The 19,172-nt window shown below is 42.0% G+C and overlaps 1 protein-coding gene across 2 annotated transcripts in view; it reads left to right on the top strand.

The window, feature by feature from the left end:
• The first annotated feature begins 14,424 nt into the window (after positions 1-14,424).
• The window catches only part of LOC309441047 (calcium-activated potassium channel subunit beta-2), a 143,564-nt gene continuing 138,816 nt past the window's right edge, over positions 14,425-19,172 (top strand). For both annotated transcript variants that reach the window (XM_082055437.1, XM_082055435.1), the window contains exon 1: positions 14,425-14,583. In XM_082055437.1, the coding sequence (XP_081911563.1) occupies positions 14,546-14,583 (38 nt within the window). In that variant the 5' untranslated portion in view covers positions 14,425-14,545. The remainder of the gene's footprint in view (positions 14,584-19,172) is intronic.

Here is a 19,172-nt window from a genome sequence, read left to right as displayed (position 1 = left end):
AGGCCCATGAGATGAAAATGAAAGAGGTCTCTCTGTTCCACTGCATCATCTCAGGGTTTAGCCTTGAGAGCAGATTTTCAAAAGATTTCACAAGGAAGTTGATTAAGGGAGGAAAGGCTGAGGGAGTCGGGTCTCTTTAGCTTGGAGAAGAGGAGGCTGAGGGGTGACCTTATTAAAGTTTACAAATATATAAAAGGTGAGTGTCACGAGGATGGAGCCAGGCTCTTCTCGGTGACAACCAACCATAGGACAAGGGGTAATGGGTTCAAACTGGAACACAAGAGGTTCCACTTTGAGAAGAAACTTCTTCTCAGTGAGGGTAACAGACACTGGAACAGGCTGTCCAGGGAGGTTGTGGAGTCTCCTACTCTGGAGACATTCAAATCCCGCCTGGACACATTCCTGTGTAACCTCATCTAAGTGTTCCTGCTCTGGCAGGGGGATTGGACTAGATGATCTTTTGAGGTCCCTTCCAATCCCTAACATTCTGTGATTCTGTGATTCAAGGAAAATTTTAAGTGTTCACTATGCCTATACAGGACCGTATTACCAGAAATGCATAAGCACCTAACTAGAGGACAAGTGACACCCAACCTCTGACAACTTCTGATCATTTCTTTGAATGCCCAAATAGAAATGAGCTTCTCTGCAAACCTTGCCTGGGGCAAGCAGTGTTATGTGCAGCCTCGGAGAACAGGATTTACCAGCTTCCAGATTTGTTTGAGTTCCAAAGGCATCGTTCATGAAAAATTCAAAGAAAGGAAAAACAAGCAAATGGTAAACTAAAATAAAAATGCAAAAATATTCATACTAGATTAAAACCTGACTCAAACCACTAAATTAACAAGCCTGCCATAGTTACCTGCTGATTTGTCAAGCCGCACCAAGTCAGTATATAGGCAGAATTGTGTGTGTGTGATGTAAATATAAAAGGGTATCCCAGACAACTGCAGCATTCCCCATAGCAACAAGTCATGTGAACTCTTCAGAAAATGTAAATAAAACCATAAAGTCTTGTCATTGTGCACAAAAAAAATCCTGCACCTGCAGAGTAGATGCCCTACAGATATGAACTGTGTAATAATCTATCCTCTTGGAAGCCTGGGTGATTTATTTTCCCACAGCTTTGTGTGTGTGTGTGTCTGAAAGGAGTTTCCTTTATTTAATGGCTCACATTCTGTTCTGGGGCTTGTTAGTGCAAAGGAGACAAGTCTAATTTTGCTAATCCATGCTGTGAAGGGAGTCAAACAGCATTTCCTATATTCTCTGCCAGTACGAAACAAAATCACACTTCTATCAGGTGCTTAAGACTATCTCACAAGACAAATTTCTGTTGCTAATAATACCTGACACTTCTATGTATGAAAGCACAGAAAAAACTTCAGAACAAATTGATCCCTGGTGTAACCATATTGAATTTACTGGAATTAAACTAGTACTAACCTGGCATGTTTATGGGGTCAAAGTAATAAGTTGCAGAGCCTCTTCTTCCTGCGGGCTCACCCTGATGGTCGAGGTTAATGGTGACAAGCAGAGCTCCTGCCACTTTTCTAGAGCAACCAAAGGCTTGGATTGGATTACGCAGCAGTGACAGAGAGCTCTTGTAAGGCTCCTGTTTTTCCTTCTTCCTCTTCAGTTGGCAGGAACCTGGGCAAGGATGAAAAGCTCAAGTCAGGATAGTTCACTGATTCTTTATGACAGTCTGTGCCAACATCTAGGAAGTCAACGGGAATACCTCAAAATCACCAGCACAGCAGATTTTAGGAGAGCAGTAGAAGAAGAGCTAAATTATTAATACAAAACCTGCAATTTTGCAAAGGAAACTAGGAAGAATGTGTAAATCCCAGAGGGCACCTTGATACCAAAGTTCTGTACCAGAGTTCAGAATTTTGCAATTTGGGCCTTTCTGATTGCTTTAAACTACAAAATGGAACAGATTATCTTTTCTTACCTTCTAATCCCATGGAAGTAAGCAATTGCCAAAATAATTACATTTTTTTCATAAGGTGGAAGCCTAATAACATTTTCCAAATTCTACTTTTGTTGGTTTTAGTGGTTTTCCAGAGGGAGTGGGAGCAAGGGTGGAAGTGTTGCCATTTGAAAGACTTTCATCTTTCTAGCTTTCTTTTTTGTGGCCTTAACAATATGTTTCTTTTCACTTAGGAGACATTTATGAATACTGTTCAAGAAGTATAAGCTTTTCTATCCACCAATAATTTCAAGTCTGCAAGATCTATAATCCGATCAATGCCTATGTGTGATCCTGCCTTGTTTGGGCAGGATCTGTCTTTCACAATTGATCTGGACAGCCCCAAGACCAGACTCAGCAGAGCCCTCCAGAACCTGCTTCAACATCGGTATCAATAATGCCAGCAACCAGCCCTGGCAAGGGCAGCAAAGCACACTCACCTCCAAGAGCTTGATGACCCTCCTTAAATACAGCTCATATCCAAAGAAGGAGTAGGCAGGGGAGAATCTTGACTTAGGGAATACAGTCAGACTTGTGTGAAAGCACAAAATTTGAATCTAATTGTAAATCTATATTTGTACATTGTGTTAAAGCAAGAAGGCTCCCAGCAGCCATGGATTTAAGACAGCTGAGTAAATAGGTGCACATAGAGAGGGGCGTATCAATCCAACACAAGGGTTTTCTGACTGCCATGGCAAATGAAAGGCTCACAGAGGCTGAGGCTTCACGCTCACGGGGCATATGGACACCAGTGAGAAACACAAGCCTCTGTTCTCTCTTTTAGGCACAAACCCCTTTGTACCTCAGGATTTTTGCATTACACTGATATTTCCCAGACAGGCTGGGGTACCTGCGTGGTGTATGTGTCTTTCTCTTGCCTTAATAATTAATATGCAAGCTCCTCCAATGGAGAAAATGTTCTCCAGAATGCCAAGTGAGCCTGTGTTCACTTTATCACCAAACAAGTGAGGCAGAAAATTGTTGGAAAAGAAAATTGTTGAAAATTGTTGAAATTGTTGAAAAAGAAAAGTTAGGAGCAATGTTTTATAAATACAGTTTGGTCATCTGGTTTCTGAGCAAGGACATAAAAGTAAATGAAATTTCCTCAGGGCTGGCTCACCTCTGTGTGATGGGGAATCTCTTGCCTGGTAGTAACTGTGACCTGCACACACCAGGTCTTTGTGTGGCGGTAAGAGCAGAAAGACCACATCAGTCTACTGAGGTATGCATCTATCTGAGATATCATAGGGTGCTTTGGGGAATATATTTGTCAGCAATTCACAGCATTGCCATGCAAGGGTTCACGCAGCATTTCATCCTAAATCGCCCATTCATAGAAGACAAACCAAAGAAGTGCTAACTTTTTGGCAAAGTATTTTACAGTACAATGTGAGTTCAACGGATTGGAAATTATAATTGCTTATAATAATGTTCAAGGCTGCTCTGACACAAAAACAAACCTTATATTTTACACATCTCCTAACTACAAGGGCAGCAATTTACAGAATGCGCCTGCAAGTTCTGCAGACAGCACCGTGACTTGGAGCAAATTATATTTACAGGACCTAAGGGAGAAGGAAATACCCAGTGGCCTGGAGCCTGTGTTCTGTAGCACAGCAAAGGTATGATCCATGGTCAGGAGACTCTGCACCCATACAGCCAGAAATCCCAAGGGATTTTGATGTCTGACAAGCAGCAGCACAGCTGAGCCTGGGCTCCACTGGCCACAATGTGAAACAGCGTCTTGAGAGAAACCCTGATCCTACGTAGTGGTTTATGTGATTATATCCGAGTACAAAACCACCAGATCCACGTATAATAGATAAATATATAAATAAAAATACGTGAATCAAGTTTTTTTTCTGATGCATTTCCCATGGAAACATTAACAACCTGACCTCAACATAACAGAATCCCTGGATCCTGTACAAACAGATCATACACACACGTGCAAGAAGAGAAAGGCACATGAGAGGCTTCAGATAGCTGTAGCGGGGGTGGCCGTTAATGACCACACATCTGAAATTCAAAGGGGTGGCTACTTTGATGTGGCACACATTACCCATGCTGTCCACCTTTGGGCCTGTTTCCTGCTGGGTCTGAGCCCCGAGTCTGTGAAAGGGGCCACCACTGACCAACACGTCTGCCGGGATCCCATGGACATAGACCCCTTGCAGCAAGTGAAGCACTTTGCAGGATTAAGCCCTTGTCTGGCTATTTTACAGCTTGTCTACACTGATAACCTTCAGTGACTGTGGGTTCTAAGACGTGCACATGCAGTAATATTTGCTCATTTATTGTTATATTTATTTGGCAATACGTGGCAAAAATATGACCATTATCAATGAATAATACTTCAATAAAATGGCTCTCTACTAAAGTAATGACTCTGGAAATGGATACTGTACTGTGTATAATGACAAGAAAATATCTATCTATTGTTGAAATAACCTTTCTAAAAAGAACACTGCTGGCTGAGGTGTCCTCTATAGATGTTAAAGCAAACCTCTCATCATCATCATCACCCCAAAGAAATAAGTGCAGTGAGAGAATTATTATCTTGGATAAGTGTCCATGTCCTGGACATACCATACAGTAGCTATGTCTTATCAATGACTTAGTTGTATTAAAATGTTTATGGCATTTGCATAAGCTATGCTTTCAGTGCCATTTTCAGTCCCAGAAATGGACAATTCTGGAGGGTATCAAACACAAGCCATTGAAACTGCCATTCTGCAGTGACCAAGGGGCTGCACAAACTCAGAGCACAAACTATTAACGTGCCCTGTTCACCTGAGCCCTGTGGCTGCCCTCCATGACCTACCTCACACATCTGTGCATTGCACAGATATTCTAGGCCACAGATGGAGCCTTTATACAAAGCACTTCCTTGGAGCAAATGAGCAGAATCTGTGAGAACAAGGCTTAGAGGCAGCAAGATCATAGGAAAATAGGATACAGACAACATTAAGGAAAGAACCAAGAAGCAGCTCCCAAAAAATCCATTGCAGAAGATGTGACTAACCCTTGGTATGCTGCAGATCTTCAGTTCCTAAGACAAGATGCCAACAGAGGGCACATTCAATGAAAGTGCCCTTGGCAAGAGCTACCAGGAGGCTGACGGCAGAGCCCAGCAGGGAAATTAATTCCTGGCAACAGAACCAAGACAAGAACTTTTCTGTGTGAATAAAGGACGCAAGCTGAGGTCATGCTGAGTGTAGAGCCCCAAGGCGAAACACACGTGGATTTTTCAAGGGATTAATGGGTCTTTTGTTTCCTTTCCAAACTGTTACACTGGCAGCAGTCACCTACCTATTTGCATCTGTGCTGAGAAACCTCAAGGAACTGGGCAATAATGTACAGTTACTTCAAATGGATTTAGGTCACATCTGGTCAGGTTTTTCTAAGCAAGCAGCAAGAAAAGAATCTTAAACGCTGCACTGTTTGACTGGGCAGGTAAATATCAAGTTTGTTTGTTTGTTCTATTGGAGCTGGTGTCGTGTCTCATGTTTTCCCATAGTTTACTCATTCACATCACACACACCTTTGGTTACAGGATTCAGTTTCCTCCCTATTAAAATGCAGCCCTTCTAGGGTGGAAATTGCAAGGAGAGACCTTTGCAAAGCAACACTGATCTAAAGTTTACAAGAGAAGGTGTAAAAGTTACCTGAGTAGGCATTGACTAAGCTAGCATTGCATAAAAGAGGTAAATACAACCCATCAGGTTACTGGGTTTACTTTTCACCTCAGCAGCATCATCCACACGAGCTCGTTACCAGAGCTCACCTTCTGGTCTGGCATTGCTGTAATTTGTAATAACAGACATCATCCAATATTGCCTCCCTCCCATTCTCACACTGCTGGTATTTCCTTCCCATGTTACCAAATCAAATGAAAATACTGTGAACAGATGAGAGCAGGGCAGAAATTCCCAGGATTGCCCAAGGAGGAGGTTGTGCTGCAAAGAAGCACATCCCCCTGCCCTGGGCATTGGTAGGTGAAAGGCTGAGACATTTTACTCCATGTCAAATTAGGTATGTTGAATAGGTGGAGTTGAGAGGGAATCAGCAAGGATCCTACTTCAGTTATCCACGTTTGGGCATAAAATCCCAGGGTGAGTTTGAATCATCACAGGGAATTTTATCAAAATACTGGCTGGGTTTGGGAATGTGCCTTCTCCTTTAATTTCCACTATGTACATCTGTAATCTGACAGCGTGGGCACTTAAGAGTGCTTTTTATCCAGAGGAAGTGAGATTGCATCTTGTGCCCACTAAACATTGCTCACAACCTCCCAGGGAATTTGGCTACATGAAGAATCATCCAGTATCTTGGAATGACCTATGGGCCAGGATCATGTTTTAAATCTCAGACATTCTAAATATTATTTCCATGAGACACATTGCTCCTTTTTTTGCACCTATTACATGGAACTGGTTTTTTAGCTGCTTTTTCCGGTCTTATAGAAATAAATGGTATTTTCAGAGTTCTGGTTATGGTTCCTTTTGTTATCAGAGATGTTTGGCAAATCTAGCAGAACCACACTAAATTACAGGAGTTTTAGGTAGGTCACATTGAAATTCCCAAGGATGGATGGCCACCAAAGCCTCCAAAGAATTGTTCTGACAGCAAATTATCCTGTTAGGATTTTGCAATTTATTGTAAATCTATATTTGACTAGCCTCATCTATCTGCTTACATTTATTTTAGTAAATTGAAGATTGCTTTACCATCAAATTTATATTCTTTCTGTAGGGTATCTAAGATTCTGATCAAATCTTCCTTTAATTCATAAAGCTACCCTGAAATTCATCCCTGCAGGTAAGGTTTTCCAAGGTGTTCAGTGTTTTAATGGCTCTTCACTACCAAATTTCCAACATAGCTTTGGAGCGACTGTCAACTACACTACTATCCCACTATTATGGAGAGGTAATGCAACCTCTCCTACCCTGTGCAGCATCCCCACCTGTATTCAGCATTGCATCAGCCCTTTCCACTCTCCACCTCCATGTTTTTAATATTGCTGTCTCAACTAGACTCCCCTTTTGAAAAATCATAAAACAGGGATGGAGAAACTCCAGGGAAGGGCAAGAACAGCTATTGACATGCAAAAGACATCCATAAGGGTACAGATCAAAAAAAATTTAGTGGAAGGAGGAAGAGAATTAGAACTGACATTAACAGATGTTTATGAAAAATAAATGGAAAAGAGACTGTAAATGTTTACTGTGTCTCACACTATATCAACAAGACATGCACCAATGAAATTAAGTGGTAACAACCAGTAGAAGGGATGTTTCCCAGAACAGATAATTAATTTGTAACGCATTTGCCATGAATTACTATGAGGTCAAATTAGCAGGACTCTAAAAAACATTCAGCTGTTCCTATCCATAAAAGTATCTAGATATTTTTAACTGTTAATAAAATGTAAGAGGAACAATATCCTTCAAGAAATCTGTAAGTGCTGAAAAAAAACAACTTCTGTGAAGAAATATGTATTAACCACTGAAGTACCTGACACAATCACAATATTTTGTGAGAAGCGAGAAAGTGAACTTGATGCTGCATTTATATGGGTGACCTGTATGTCCCTACACATCTGACTCTGGATATTCTGTCAAGGCCACAAAAATATCCAATTTTCCCTCAAAAGTGCAGTTGTGCCCACTGTCCAGCTGTTTTCAAGTTCATGTTTGCTTTCCCTTCATAGGGCCAACAGATAATAAACTGAAAAACCTTTTTTTCTCCCACGTTATTCTTTCAAAGACATTTTTTTGTGTAATCCTTTCCATATTGCTGGCTACACTATTAACACTTGTTTGTTTGTTTTCAAAGTGTATTTAGTGTAACCTAGAAAGTCCACACAAAGCTTTTGCACTGATACAGCTGCTTTTCAGCGAATTGTCCTGAGTAACATAGGGGGGGACAAAATAGGACTTGCACCTGGCCAAGCTGTGACTGAGGATGAACCAAAGCCAATTTGTGCTTGTTTATTACTGTTTATTACTGTTTATTACTGTGTTTATTACTGCTTGTTTATTAGTGCCTGTGAGGACGATGGCCGGGCAGCTTGACCTGTCCCATTGCAGAGCAGGGAGGCTGCGGCCGTGTTCAGGTCGTCAGGGAATTGGGGGTGATGGGGCTCAGACACCATCCCAGGATGGTCAGACACGGGCCACGGTGACGAGAAGTGACACTAAAACAAAGAAATTCACCTTCCCGAGGCCCCCGGCCCGGGCTGGAACAGGCGGCGCAGGCCGCTCATTGCCGTGGCGACGGCGCCATCTGGCGGCGGTTTGTGGTAGAATCATAGCATCATTTTGATTGGAAAAGACCTTTAAGATCATTGAGTCCAACCGTTAGCCTAAGTCTGACAAGTCCACCTCTAAACCATGTCCCTAAGCTTCAATCTACACACCTACAACTACACATCTACACCACATCTTTTAAACCTCCAGGCCCTCCACCTCCAGGGATGGTGACTCCACCACTGCCCTGGGCAGCCTGTTCCAATGCCAGACAAACTTTTTGGTGAAGAATTTTTTCCTAATATCCAACCCAAACCTCCCCTGGTGCAACTTGAGGCCATTTCCTCTGTCCTATCACTTGCTACTTGGGAGACAAGACCAACACCCTGCATTCTACAACCTCCTTTCAAGTAGTTGCAGACAGGGAAAAGGTCTCCCCTCAGCCCCCTTTTCTCCAGGCTGAACCCCCAGCTCCCTCAGCCGCTTCTCATCAGACTTGTGCTCCAGACCCCTCACCAGCTTTGTTGTCCTTCTCTGAACTTGATCCAGTGTTCACCCCCCTGGGCTGTGACCGTCCCTTTCAGCACACTTCAGAGGTCCCAAACTGGGGGAAGCTCCACCTGACACATGGGAAGCGAGTGCACAACTCCAAGGCAGCCAAAATCATCCTGTACAATGGCGGCTTTGGTCAATTATAAACAACCCCCTGACCCCTGGGTGGAGAAACACATCCTTGTGTCTCCATCTGAGGAATCCCCGTTGCTCATCCCAGACCACATCTCGCTCCCCTGACTCACTGTGCTGCTGTAAACCGTTGCCCCAAGAAGGTTGTGAAATGGCCACCTTGGACAACGTGGTCCCTGGGAGATGAACTTTTCGAATACATTTGTCCAGAAAAAACAATGGTATAGGCAAACATCACAAAACCATAGAGCGCATGGGATTTTCTTCTAGAAAATGTGAAATGGAGGCTGTTCTGGGTCTCTCCTTTTAAAAAAAAAAAAAAAAAAAAAAAAAAAAAAAAAAATTAGAAGTACGAAAACAAACAAATAAATAAGTAAAGACCAGAGAGGAAAACAATGTAAAGAGGCTTTAATATTGTAATGAATAGGAGGGAAAATCTCAACCCATCCCTTCACTGACTCACTGTTCACTCTTATCACATAATTGCACTTAATTAACTTCACTATCTTCTGCTGACTCAAGCCCTATAGCTACCTAGCGGTCCCATGGGACAGGTGAGATCCATCATTCCCAATCCCTAATCCTGTCTGCAAAGCAGAGGACAGTATATTCTGCCTCTTTAAAAGGAACTGCACAGATGCCCTCCACCATTTTCTGCAACATTAAGATTCCAGCGCAGCAGTTACAATTCAGGTATATGGGCTTGACCCATTGAGGAAAAAATATTGTTGATATCAATGAATTTACAATCCAGCCCTGTCCAACTACAAATTGATTTCTCTGTTTCTATTTTCCTCTTCTGCTTCCCAAGAGTAAATTTTCCTGCTTCAAAATATTACCAAGTAGCCTCCAGGCTTTTCATAGTTACTGGTATTTTATGTCATCCTTTAATCTTCCGTAAATCACTTTGTAATATCTTTTCTAAAATGCCCTTTTCCAGTTCCTCTCTGCTTTCCCAGGGATCCTGCTGCTATTGTGAGAACAAATTTAATTCTCATTGACCTCTGTTCCCAAACGAAGCTGAGTACAATGAGCTCCACAGTTCTATGCAGTTCATTAGTATTTCATTGTGAGAGACATCACCTCACTTCACTTGCATTTACGCTATATAAAACAGGGTGCATAGACATATATGTTGTCTGTGGCCCAAGCCCGTAGAGTGCTTTCAAAGCCAAAAGACTAACAGGCAAACTCTGAGGGCTTTAATCCAGAAATTAGATGTGAAAAGTGCCTCCTCAGCTGTCATGTAACCCACAGCCTTAACTCTGGAGAAACCTGTGTTTGTAACACTGAAGTCTACAATGCTGGAGTGCGGTGCTGAATGTGTAACACTGTGCAAGGCATCGACTCTCTCGTCAAGTTAGCAGGTTTGCTCTGACAGTCACAGACTTGTTCACCAATGACTCTGAGCAAATTACTTGAGGCCAAAATTGTGCAAATCCTCAAACATACCCCATTGGGCTCTTTCAAATATCTATCTGTTAAGGGTGAATTGCCTCTGCTGAGAACTGCAAGTTGTGCCCCCTCATCTGCACATCTTCCCACATCACCAGGAGCAGTGATAGTGAGAGCCACGAAACACCACCACTGTGGAAATGCCTTCCAACACTCATTCAAAGAGAAAAGTACTTACATTAACACTTTCAGGCTGGCAGAAGCATGGCACGGGAACCAAGACAGTCATCAAACTGCAGTCTGCAAGTCACTGATGCTCCATGGAGGCAAAGATGGGGATCACAGAGTCATGTCAAACAGCCAAGCCTACAACATTTCAGCTGCAAAGCTGTGTTTCAATTAAAAGGTAAAGAAAAAGATGCAATTATAGGGTCTGTCAGTAGGAGGCATGAAAAACAGTAGAAAAAATAATTTTACTGGACTTGGTTAACATTTATTCAAAGCTGATTTTGAAAGGGGAAGTGTCAATACTGCACAGATGAATGGGGTGGCACAATGGCATTATAGTTACCAGGAGAGCAGTGAGACAACGGCCATCACAAACCTCCTTTGAAGAGAAAGAGGTCTATTAAACTAAAAAAATATTCTATGCAAAGTATTAGAAGCAATACATCAACTGGAACATTAACTCTAGAAAATATGTAATAGTGCCCCATCTTGTATTTGACCTCCTGGATAGATTAGAAGGACTAAAATGATTTCCCCCTTCTCCAGCTTCTGAGATGCTCTAATTCAAGGATCAACACATACAGATGGAAGAAAAACATGTTGACATGTCAGCACAGAGCTTCTTCCAAACGAACAGAAAAGAGAAAACTAATCTTATTTAAAGCTGCATCTGTTTCCCACTGCCACAGCTCCCTAGTGCGCAAAGGACCACACTCAGTGAATAAGCTGATCAGTAAAACACATCAGTGAGGGAAGCACAGCAAATCAGAAATGATTTTGTCTTGAAGAATTTAAGACTGAACTGCCCTGGGGCAAGGCCAGCAGCCATAAAAATACACCTGTGTAGCCAGTGTACTAGGAATTATGCCTGGATTTCCACCACAGCCAGCCGGGCCAGTGGTTGGGTGCTCTACACCTACACTGTTAAGTCTCCAGATGGGAATCCTCCTAGTTCCCCTTGGTGTAAAATAGCAATGATGGCATCATCATGCAGCAATAGAGTAACCAGTTCATTTTTAGTTTGATGGCAACGTGCCCATCCACCTGCAGTCCCTGTACCCCCCACTGTCGGGGCATTTCCAGGAGAGCAAATCCATTGCCTTGACAGTCAGCTACAGGGCCTATCTAATTCTTCCTATGATTTTTTTGAGATCGTGTGGAGTTAGCAGAGTTCAGCCTAGGCACAAATACTTAAGAATAGTTAAACTTCCATTTCTATCAATTTTCAGCACCTGTTAATCCCCAAGCCTTTCAGGTTATGCCAATCTAGCACAGTTAGACAATCTTACAGTCAAATGAGATAATCTGGCTCCTGTACAAAATGTCCTGAACCACCCATTCTGACCATTTGCCTTGTGCCATCACAGTTGCTGTCAACCTTCATAGAGATGTGGTTTAGGGAGTTAAATGGAGAGAAAACAGTTCATTTCCTATATGTAGAGTTACTTTACTGCTCATTTATCTCCCTGAATCAGCTCACCAAGTGTGCAGGTAAGCAGCAATGAAAAAGAGGGTATGTACAGAATATTATATAATTATGTAATTAATTACAAAAGCTGAATATATATTATGCTCAAGTATCAATAAAATTAATATACAGAATGATGCAGAGAGAGGAGAACAGAAAAATTTCACTGGTTTTGGTAGTACTGACAATAAACCATGTTTTTGCTTGCATGTGTAGCAGGGTTTGGTAATCCTCATAGTTACCTATACTGCTGGCAATGCTGCATTATTAATAAGGAAGAAAATATTCTACTCCAAGCAACATAAGGGCCCTTTGCAGACCAGTAGCTTAAGTATAATTGTGCTGGAATTACTTTACTAATTTTCCTTCATAAGATGACCAGCTCTGTGAACAGTGAGAAAGTACAAAGGCAAACAAATCCATAGCTGACAATTACTCCAAACACCTGTACCAACCAGGCTCATTAAAAGTAATTGGAAGGCATATAAATTATGTTCTACCATTAACCTGGCTCAATTATTCAGAGTTGGTGTGTCAAGCTTTTAACCAGACACAAAGGCAGCCTTGCTGGATTTGTTTTCTGAGAGAAAATGATGAAGGAGAAAAAAAGCAAAGTTGTTCCTATGTTTTTTGTAAAGGCTTGGTTTTATACACAAGGTGTAATTCAATTGTCCTGTTCCTTTGAAACCAGCTCTCACCCTTTGTACAGTGTTTTAATGCCTCAGACTTAAAACCTGGGGCAGATTCTGCTCCAGGGTTTGCACGGGGACCCACTGCAGTGGGCGAGATGTGCATCCAGCTTTTCTTCCTGCCTAGGGGGGTTACTCCTGCCCTGTGAGCTGCTCTCAGCTCAAATGAGATCATATGTCAGGATTAGGAACACCTGGGGAAACTTCTGGCTCTCCTGGGCTTGCATCCCAAGGCCATCACTTACTGACTGATGGCTGGAAAGGCTTTCTGGTTTGCTACTAGATGAGAGGAGCACACATGGAAAAACTCCTTTCAGAAAACCAGACTTGCAGTTTTCAAGGAGCGCCAAGGTTAACGGCGTGTCTGCTCCATTAGGTCCAAAAGGATTTGGGGATCAAATGTCTCTAGGTCTCTTTGAATATCTCAGGCAGGAACTAGAAGATTCCTTTCTTCCATGAGCTGACTCAGCACCTTTATACATGATCTGTGCATCTCCTTATGTACCTTTTAAAATATGTATCAGCATATGGCCTCAGCGTGTGGAGAGGGAAAACTGCAACAGCAAGATGTCACAGGGAGGGTTAAGGTGGGGGGAATAATATTGCCTTTAATAGGACCACTGCCAGCCTCACTGCCTGCAGCGGTTCTCTCACGCCTCTGCTACTGGATACAACATTTTCTGGCTACAAGCTCCAGGCAGATTTCATTTACCCTGGTGAATGAAACGACCTTAATTTCTGTCAGCCTTCCTGAAATATTTCCAGATTTATTCCGAGTCAAAGGGAGAATCTGATCCTAACTTTTTGAAAACAAATGAGTTTACTACACCCTGGGAATTTTCAAACATGACACATCCATCAGTTTTCCTTTCTGACTAACATTTGGCAAAATGTAACTGTCAAAACTTTTTAATTCAAACCAAATTGTTTGTTATTTGTTCCCAGCCACATATTAAATGTCAGTGACCAAAGTTTCCATCCAGCCTTTGTGGGCACACTCACATAACTACCCTATGACCTACACTGAGGAACAGCCCTGGAGCTTGGACAAGCTTAAATCCACACAGGCAAGGGTGTGAAATCACAGCTGGGCCCAGCGGCTTCTGCTGCTACAGAAAATCCCACTTTGCCCCTCCACATGTCCCTCTAGTCTTAAAGTCTTTAGAGGTGAAATCACGAGCTCTCCTTCTCAATGCAGTTCTTTTTTGGCACTAAAAATCCCTCTGAGGCAACGAGAGTTTGGCGTATTTTCCCTGCCTGCCAATCAAGCTCTTAAAAAATTAAGTTATTAATCATCTAAACATTTACCTCTGCTGCACCAAGGCTTTCTGGCCAGAAAGTCTCATAGGTGGTTATTTCAAATATGACCCTGCTTCCATTGAAGACTTTTGAATTAAAAAAAAAAAATCTGAAGTATAGACAAATGCACCTTGTGATAATTACTGCCTAGCACTATACTTTTAAATCAGTCAGCTGAGGTTCTAGTTCATATTTCACTAAGTTGCTTACTTGGTCAAAAAAAAACAAGCAAACAAACAAATAAAAAAACCCACAAGCCCCACATCCATCATGTAGTTTATCTGAGGTCTACACATATAGCAAAGCATTGCTTGCAAGGAGGAAGAGAAGTTTGCAGCAAAATTGTTTTGTAACAGATGTATCAATGGAAAAAGTTAGTAACTGGGAGTGTTCTCTCCTTCCCTGTCTCGCAGTTGCTATTAGTGCCGGTCTTTAGGGTGTAGCTTTCCTCTTGGGCTTCTGTGTTTGTTTTACGTATTGCTTTCCTCTTCCTTTTGGTCAGGAGCCTTTTTATGATCAGGCAAGATAATTCTGAGCAGCAGCACGGAATCTGCAGGACAAAATGAGCCTTTGCCTTAAATATCCAAGAGACAAATGGAGGTAAGTAGAAACAAATGGATTAAGCTGTTTGGGCTGGGGAATTGCTCTCAGTTCATTATTCGGAGATTACTAACAACTAGTACGTTGGATTTGTTGTTGTGGGTGGGGTTTTTTGTTGTTTGGTGTTTCTTTTTTTCCTATCTGGCTGCAATGTTAAGAATTTAACTGAAGTCTGGCGTGGAAATACACTGAAGTTGTAATTGCGTTCAGGCCTTTGGTAGGGATTACAGAGTTGGTCAGGACAGAAATCCTTGAAGCAGCATTTCCTAGGCCTTCATGGAAGACCTTAAACACATCTTCCCTCCTCCTTTTTCTCCCATCTTGCAAAGTCTCTCTGTATTTCTGATTCACTGTGCACACTATACCTAATAAGAGAGTTTATCCTGCTCCTATTATCTTCCTGTATTTCATATATATTACAGCTGTATTGAATCCTATTATAAAAGCAGGGTGCAGAGGGCAGCTTCTGGATGCACAGTGAATCTCTGTAACTAATAAAATATAGCACCTGCTCTGCTGGAAGTATCAATGTGAAGCCAGAGTTGACAGGGTAAGCAATCCCACTTCATAATCCTATAATGTTGATAGAATTTGGTGGTACCAACATAAAAGACATACTCTAAGCTAAGATGGACTTTGACATAAATTGAAAATGGTATCTTTAAAGGAAAACAACTCAGTACAGGATCTGATGACATGCAGATCTTTTACCTATAAGGTGTCATATCTGGCAGTTAGGTGGAGGAAAATAGTCTCATTTATTGTGTTGTGCAAAGGCAGCTAATATTTCAGTTTAGAGAAAGAGTGCATGTCCAAACAGGACTGCAAACGAGTATCAAGAGCAGACAATAAAAGACTAAATATTCTTGACAGCTCTTCTTTCTGTTTTCTATATTATCTTTTAAGAATCTTGAAATTTACTGAGACTGAGGTTTTTCTGTACTGTTCAATGGATATTTCTAATATCAAACTTCAAGTTACATTAATTTTTCATGCAAACCTGTGATATGTTTTTAGTCTCTAACTGCACTAGCATGGTTTTTATAGCCAGGTTTCCAGACTCAACTGCCAAAAAAAAAAAATACCGCTGTTATTTACTGTTTGCTGATCATTCAATCTTATGCCTATTTAAAAGTTTTCTAGGAAAATATTGATAGCAAACAATTGCAGGCCAGAGACCACAAAGTTTGTTCATATGTGAAACAGAATGAACATATTCCTGAAACATTTTTTAGAATCTACAAACTTTTTAGATTAGTTTCTTCTTTTGATCGCACAGAGCAGACACTATGCTCCCTCAGGCTGTGAAGTACCAAAAGCAGAGATGCATTTTGATGTGTGAAGGGTTTGTAACCTGTGAGAGAACATTAGCTCTGCAAGTGTGTTAGAGCGGGACAGCCTTGAACTGGGGACATGTGAACGATCTTTCTGTTGGTCACATTGTCTCTGGCTTCTACTATTTTCCTCCTACCTGACCCCCTCTCCCATGTAGACTCAAAGCTCCATGGGACAGGGATGTTCCCTGACTGGGTGTTCACACAGTGCTTGCATGTGTCTTACTCTTACTTACACAGCAGCATAGCATTGATAATAACTCAGATGTGCTGGCTTTATTCATCCCTTTCCAAAGCAAAAGTTCGCTAAAGTTGATGGAAGTTTTTACACGGAAGGACCAGACCTCAAAGTATGACCGCCAGTTCATTGGTGTCATGGAAACACTGAGTTAAACTGCATTTGTGTTGGCAAATCCATGCCCACAGAGCTGAGTCACTCTGCACAAAGCAGCAGCTATGGCTCCTTTGAACATTTGCTTTTCCAAAGTATATCCTTCCTCTTCCACCAAGGCCTCCAATGTGCTTCCTGCTGCAGATGTTTGCTTTTCATACACTGCGCTGAGACAGAAACAGAGGCAGTCACACTTCAAGCTATCAGACTGGTAACAAGTGCAGAGAGAGAGAAAGTCCTGTGTCAGGATCAAACCCAGAAGACCGGCCTGGGTTATGTTTATAGCCTTGAACCACTGATACAGACAAAGAAACAGGGATATAAGATCATTATTAACCTGTATAGTTATTTTCACAACCTGACTTAAAACTCACTTATACCACTGCATATTTCTACTGGCTTTTCAGTTTCTCTTTTTGGATAGCTTGAAATATTGCCTACAGCCTGTGTAAAATCTGAAGGAGCAGGTTTTGGACACATGGAAATAACCTGCTGCAGTCAGCAAAGCTGCATCAAGGTACACGGGGTGAAGTCGGACCAGTTGCCCCTTCTTTCCTGAACTCTCAGTTAAAGCACAGTCCTCAGATTTCTGCTGTGAGCAGTTCGTACTCACAAGTCCCTCTGCTCCACACATTTTGCATCTTGCAAAACTAGCCCTTCAGCACCCTGCTCAAGTGAGAGCCAAATGAATACCACAAAAACACCACAAAACCAAAGCTGAGGTCCCCCCTGCTACGGAGGACTAACCGTCTCCTTTCAGTCTATCCTGGGGTACAGCTACACCAGTCAGAGGTACCAGCTTCAAACCAAGTAGCTCAGGAGGGCACCAACATCTCCCCATCACAGCACAGCTTCAGTTTTATCCAACTTACCAGACTGAACTCAGTGCTGCTGCAGTACCTAGCTTCAAACCCACACATGTTGGTCAGCTAAACTACTGAAGATCCAAAATGTTTAATATTTTCCAGTGCACTAACTGAATAGCCAGACATTTTGGGGACAGATCTGCCATGGCTCCAGGCCTAGTTTTGCAACTGCAGGTCACGCTGCATCTGCTCCACGTACTCTGAAATTACTGTGTTCCAGTCCTGAGTGCATTAGGTATCCCCATTTGGTATTCCTTTTTGCAGATGTGCTGTTCTTTTTGGCAGACATACAACAGATTTCAGCTTCCCTTAATCCCATCTCTTGCACATGCATTTAATATGTTCAGGAGTTTTGTTAAGCAATTGAAAGACCTGGATTTAGAGCTGTCTATCAAAAAGCAAATAATCTTGAAAACGTATGTGTATTTGAGAGAGAAGAGCCAAGTCCTTACCTGGCAGGGGAACTTTCATCTTCCCACAGCATTATTTCTCCAGATTTACGGTCTCAATTTTACACATGTGAAAAATACCTGGATTTTAGTTCTTTCACTGTAATAAATATGTAGATCTGCTCCCATTATTTTAGAGGGGTTTATTTGTTGGTGATTTTTTAAAATCACCCCCTGCTCTCTTTTTAAAATACATTTTTTAAAAGACTCTTCTTTTTGGACCTTAGGAGTCATAATGAATCAAAACCTGTTAATGCCATTCAGTTCAGATTCGTGTTGAGTCATGGGTCCCTCTCAAGTATGTGCAGGAGTCAAATCACGTCCATGTAAGGGGATTGGCAGTAGCTTTGGAAATATCTGTCCTCTTTCTTAGTTTGCACTCATGAGCTGTACTTCCAGCTCGCTTTATAAAAGCAAATAAACATTTTGCCTGCAGGCATCAGATATTGTCTCAGTAACAATCCCTATACCAGTGTGCTGCTGCATATGATGGGAAGGCAGGCCCTGAATTATGGTATGTGGTCTGAGTGTGTCTTACACTGTTAAGATTCATGGCACTATTAGAAAATCCTGTTTTTCTCTCTCTCTCGTCTTTTACTCAATGCTGAACAAAGCCAGACAAGTGGTTCATACAGTTCCCTGTCATCCATCACATATCTGCTCTTTTATGATACCTGTGCAGCATTTTCAAAATCAATGTTAATATCTTGTCAGTGATTATTAAGTTGTTTTTCATTGCCCACAATGGTGAGGTGATCAGAAACAAACCATTTCAGGCACCACTGGCTCAGCCATGTGCACAGAAACACATTGCCGTCCCGGGAGCCCTCTGACTGATGCTCCTCTGCCACACCATCAGCTCCATCACTGAGCTCCTGCTCACTTAGAAGAGTTCCCTTTGACTCCTGGAGTACATTTCTGACTCACCCTTTGCCTCCTTTTACCATTCGAAGTATATGATTGCACCACATAACTGCATGAGCTGTCCTGCTCCATGGAACAGCTTGTGACTGCTCCATGTTGTGCTGGGGCATGTGTGAGCATGGCAGCCCTATCATCAAGCCAGACAGACACATGCCTGGTTCCCCTCTCCACCTCAGTATTAATAAGGTGGACCTTATTACATGCTTTGTTAAGCCACAAGTACAACGACAATATTAGCAGTCACTCAGTACAACCATTGATCCTAACCTAACAGTGAAGCAGTATTCACGCAGGACAAGTTTTCAGGTTTTCATATTCTCTTGTGTTTCCAGGTTCTGCTAAAGAAAAGGTGTTGAAAAAAACATTTGAAACAATTTATAATCTACTGTTGTGGATTCAGACAGGTCAGATAAACATGTGAGCACATTTGTTGAGGGAAACAAACTGCCATTCTGAACAGCTGGAGAACTGGCCATCCCCAGAGTAAAGTCTATCAAACCTAGAGATGTGGCACACTGCCAGACAGCTGCCTGTGTGTCATTTTGATGGTCACACAGGAATACCCTTGGGGTAGGAGGGGATTAATGATGACTCTCTGAAATCCCAAGTGCCTCATTTTTGAGCT

The sequence above is a fragment of the Streptopelia decaocto genome (genome assembly GCF_964273445.1).
Source record: "Streptopelia decaocto genome assembly, chromosome: 6".
Classification (NCBI taxonomy): domain Eukaryota; kingdom Metazoa; phylum Chordata; class Aves; order Columbiformes; family Columbidae; genus Streptopelia; species Streptopelia decaocto.
This window is presented reverse-complemented; position numbering and strand designations above follow the sequence as displayed.